This window comes from Protobothrops mucrosquamatus, unplaced genomic scaffold (assembly GCF_001527695.2).
Source record: "Protobothrops mucrosquamatus isolate PMUCROS unplaced genomic scaffold, P.Mucros_1.0 scaffold1161, whole genome shotgun sequence".
NCBI classification, from domain to species: domain Eukaryota; kingdom Metazoa; phylum Chordata; class Lepidosauria; order Squamata; family Viperidae; genus Protobothrops; species Protobothrops mucrosquamatus.
Genome location: NW_015387376.1, coordinates 407,095 through 411,209, shown reverse-complemented (window position 1 = coordinate 411,209; position 4,115 = coordinate 407,095). Strand labels below are relative to the sequence as shown.

Below are 4,115 nucleotides of genomic sequence, written 5' to 3'. Positions count from 1 at the left end.
TTAAAAAATAAAATACAATTACCTTCAGAGCATGATGTGATGGTTATTTAAAGTGCAAAGACACCTTAACGCACACATGCAGATGTGACGCCCAGTGCTTGTACTTGACCATTGAAAAAGCTGTACTGTCAATATTTTTATTTACAAAATAAAATAAAATAAGGGAGGGAGGGAAAGAGAAAGACACTTTCTAATCTAGTGAAGGAATGACAGAACATCCGTTTCAGACGTTATTTTTCCATCTCAATTCTGTGGATGTGGCCACGGGTGTCGCGAGAACTTTTTCATATCGTCTCTTCATCTTTTTTCCCCGCCCCCCGAAATAACCCAATGTAAATGCTCCAAGAATAAACATTCATTCAGTTCTTAAAAAGGCTGAACAGGGGGGAAAAGGAGGAAGGATATGCAAAATCATAACAATAGTAATAATTATAATAACTTAAAGGGAGTTTAGTAGAAGACGCCCCATCCAAAACCTGGCTTGGTCTGAAAAATGTCTTCATTGATGATGGGGGGGGGGAAAGAAATATTATTCTTATTCTGTGACCAATTTTCATTGGATGGCTTCAGTTCATTGCTCTTTTGAAAGACTTTCCCCACCCCATCCAATGCAACCCTCCCGTCCCTCCCCCAGGCCTCCCCCCACTCCCTATTTCACAGCTGACTAATGGCCGTTTGTTTTTCCAACACTTCGAGGTAGTCCGGTTCGGCCTGCAACTTTCCCTGCAGCAAAGGGAGATCAGGCTTGGACAGTTCCGTAAAATACTTCCTCGGAGTCCCGTACAAAACCGTTTTATTGAGCCTGTCTTGGTTTTGTCGCCTGGACTCGTAGGAAGGGGCAAACTGCCTTTTGGGGAGGGTGCAAAAATTATACTGGACCATGCTTCCACTGGGCAGTTCCTTCACCCTCTCCACGAGGTTTTGGTACAAGAGTTCAGGCTCCCTGGAAAAGGACTGCTTCTCCAGCATGTCTGCTGCTGTGATGGTGAAGGCAAAGCTGGTGGAGTCGTCCTTCTTCGGCTCGAGGTTGCTGTAGCTAAATTCGTGGAGATTCCGGTAGTAAGCCACGGGGTCTCCTTCCTTCTGCATGTAGATAGGATTCTGGCACATCTCTCCAACGGGAGGAGGGATGTAATTATAGACATGCCCTTCAGCTTTCTCGTGGGCCTCGCTGTTGTAGCACCCGTACTGCAGTTGGAAGGAACTGACGTCAAGGTTGTTGGCACTGCTGGGCACACTTGGCAGCCCCTTACGCCGTTTGAGAACAAAGACGAACAGCCCGGCCCCAAAGCAGACCGACAAGATAAACACAACCAGAAGGCCCAAAATTAAGACAGAGAGAGGGACTTCCGTCTGCATTTCTGGAAAGGCGCTGGGGAAGACACTGAAGGCTGATGGCATATCAGTGTTCAGATTGAGGGACAAGAGAGGAGAATCTAAGAGATTGGGGTTCTCGGGGCAGATGGCTTCTTTGCTCAAGGTCTTGAGATGTTCTCCAGCATGCTTGGCAGGAGAGTCACAGATCACTTCGTTGATTACCACCGGGCCTCCTGACTGCTGATTGTTTTGCTCGGTGACTTGTTCTATCCAGTATCTCAACCCCATGATATCACAAGTACAATCCCAAGGATTTTCTTGAAGGTCGATTTGAATTAGGGCTGAAAGCTGGTCGAGGACACCTTGCACAGGCAGGTAGGAGAAATGGTTGTTTCTCAGGTTGAGTCTAGTTAAGGTGGTGCCTCCAAAGACATTGTCCGGCAGGGACCTCAAAAGATTGTTGTTCAGAAAGAGTAGGTGAAGATTGCCCAATGCATCAAAGGTACGTGGCAGGATCTCTTTAATCACGTTATACTCTAAATAGAGATACTGTAAGCTGTGGAGCCCTTCAAACATGGAAGGATACAAGACCTCAAGGTAGTTACCATTGAGATAAAGTCTGCGTAAACTGGTGAGGTTAGAAAAGGCACCTTCTTGGATCACAGCAATCCTATTGTTTCCCAAATGCAACAGGTCCAATGAGGGATAGTCCAAGAGATCACTTTTATAGATCGTTTGCAAGTAATTGCTGGTCAAATAGAGTTTCTTTGGACTGGTGGGCTTGGGGTGGAGATCGGAGATGTTGCCAATTCTTTTCTCCTGGCAATTGACGTTCAACCCATTGTCAGAACTTTGCGAAGTGCAAGCACAAAGACTCGGGCAAGTCAGCGGCAGGGGGGATTTGGTTTGATAAACCATGATGGGCCCAAATATCTGCCTGTCTTTAGACACGGTGACCCGTGGGGTGGGTCGATTCCTTGTTTTGGGTGGGCGGCTGGCCTTGGGAGCCCTGGTGGCCCCAACAGCAGAATTAACTGTTGGGGGAAGTCTCTGGATGTGCGTGTCTGAGTGGGAAGGATATTTCTCCCTTGGGTTGGCATCGCCCATACTTTTTCGAGGGCAGAGGTCCTGCCTGGTGAGTTGTGTGACGTCTTTGCCGTGCAACCTGAAAGGGGTCTCGCATACAATCTCCCCAACAAAGACTGTGATGGTATCTAGCCATGCTTTGAGAGGCAGAAGGTCACAGGTACAGTTCCATGGATTCTCCTCCAGCTGAATTTCCATAATTCCGCCGATGTGCTCCAAGACTCCAGCAAAAGGCATCATTTTTAGCCGGTTCCCTCTAAGGTCCAGGTGGGTCAGGAGGACAAAGCGAAACACGTTGCTAGGAAGGGATAACAACAGGTTGTCGTTGAGGATCAGCACCTTCAGTTTGTTGAGTTTGCTGAAAGCCCCCGCCTCAATTGCAGTGATGTAGTTGTAGTCAGCCTGGAGATACTCCAGACTCTCTAAGCCTAGGAAGGTATCCTCCCGTAAGATCTCCAGTTTGTTGTTGTTGAGGTGCAGCCTCTTAAGAATCCGAAGGCCCAGGAAGGCCCCAGTTCGGATCTCCTCCATGTCGTTGTAGCCCAAGTGGAGCGTCACAGCATTGGAATAGTTGACAAATTCGTTGGGGTAGAGTCGGGCGAAGGCATTCCCATTGAGAAAGAGTTGATAGATCTTGGACGGGGGAGGCAGGAGGAGGCCAACCGTTGTAAATCCCTTGTTTTCACAATTAATATTCAGCACGTTCTCCTTCTCCTCACAAGGGCAACGGCTCTTGCTGCAAATGTCTTTGGCAGGTTTGCGGCTCTCCGTGGTCGGCGCGATCCCAGCTACTGTGAACACACTCAGCAGCCAAACCCCCTTCTGCATCTTTATGGAGCCTTGAGCCCACCTTCTGCGCCAAGAGTCAAGCCTTGAGGGAGATGGGGGAGGCAGAAAATAAGGCACATCAATCAAACAGCACCCAACAATCTGGAGGCAATGCAGCAATGCTGTGATACGGTCCTCAAGGCTCACCCTCACCCGGACTTTCAAGGATGCCTTTGGGGACCCCTCAAGAGGAAGGGAGCTCTGCCCTTTCCACCCCACCCTCTCTGTTCCTGGGTCCCCCCAGCAGACCTAGGATTGTTGGACAAGCTTGGGCTGTTCTTCAGGATTCTTCACCAAGCTGTCCTATTCTGTCTTGCCTCCCCCCCCTCAAAGAAAGATATATTGGGGGGAAGGAGAGAGAGAGGAAGGGGGTTTCAACCTGCTGAGAGCCAGCAGTCTTCTTCTCTCCCTTCCCGTCCCCTTCCCTTCTCCGGAGGGCCACATCTGGATGGGTGTTTTCTGACTCAACAGCCCTTCACTTTCGCAGCTCTTTCCCTCTTCTTCCCCGCCACTCACTCCCGCGCCATGGAAACTCTTTTGTGTGAGGGAGGAAGGAGCCTGGCTCAACTCTCGTCCCCTGTGGCTTCACCCCTGCCACCCCTCTGCCCGCCCCCATTGCCAGCGTAATCAAAGGATAGTATTTCCTTCTTCAAGCCCAGGGTTTCTACTTGGCCTAATTACGCCCAACGGCTCCCATCAAATAGTCCAGGGATGCCACCACCGTGTCTCTGTTGGGGAAGCCTTGTTCATCTTCCACTAGAAAAGCTGGACAAAAGGAAACTGAGAGAAGCACCCCCCCCACCCGTTGGAGGGTTCTCTTGAGCCTCCTCCCCATGACTTTGGGGAGGGGGTCTCTCATTCCACTGCTCTTTAATTTGCCCTGT

The 4,115-nt window shown here is 49.6% G+C and overlaps 1 protein-coding gene across 1 annotated transcript; it reads right to left on the bottom strand.

The window, feature by feature from the left end:
* Nucleotides 1-654: 654 nt before the first annotated feature.
* On the bottom strand, nucleotides 655-3,231 carry SLITRK2 (SLIT and NTRK like family member 2). The gene has a single exon (XM_015820691.1). The coding sequence runs from the start codon at nucleotides 3,229-3,231 to the stop codon at nucleotides 655-657; it is 2,577 nt and encodes an 858-aa protein (XP_015676177.1).
* Nucleotides 3,232-4,115: the final 884 nt, after the last annotated feature.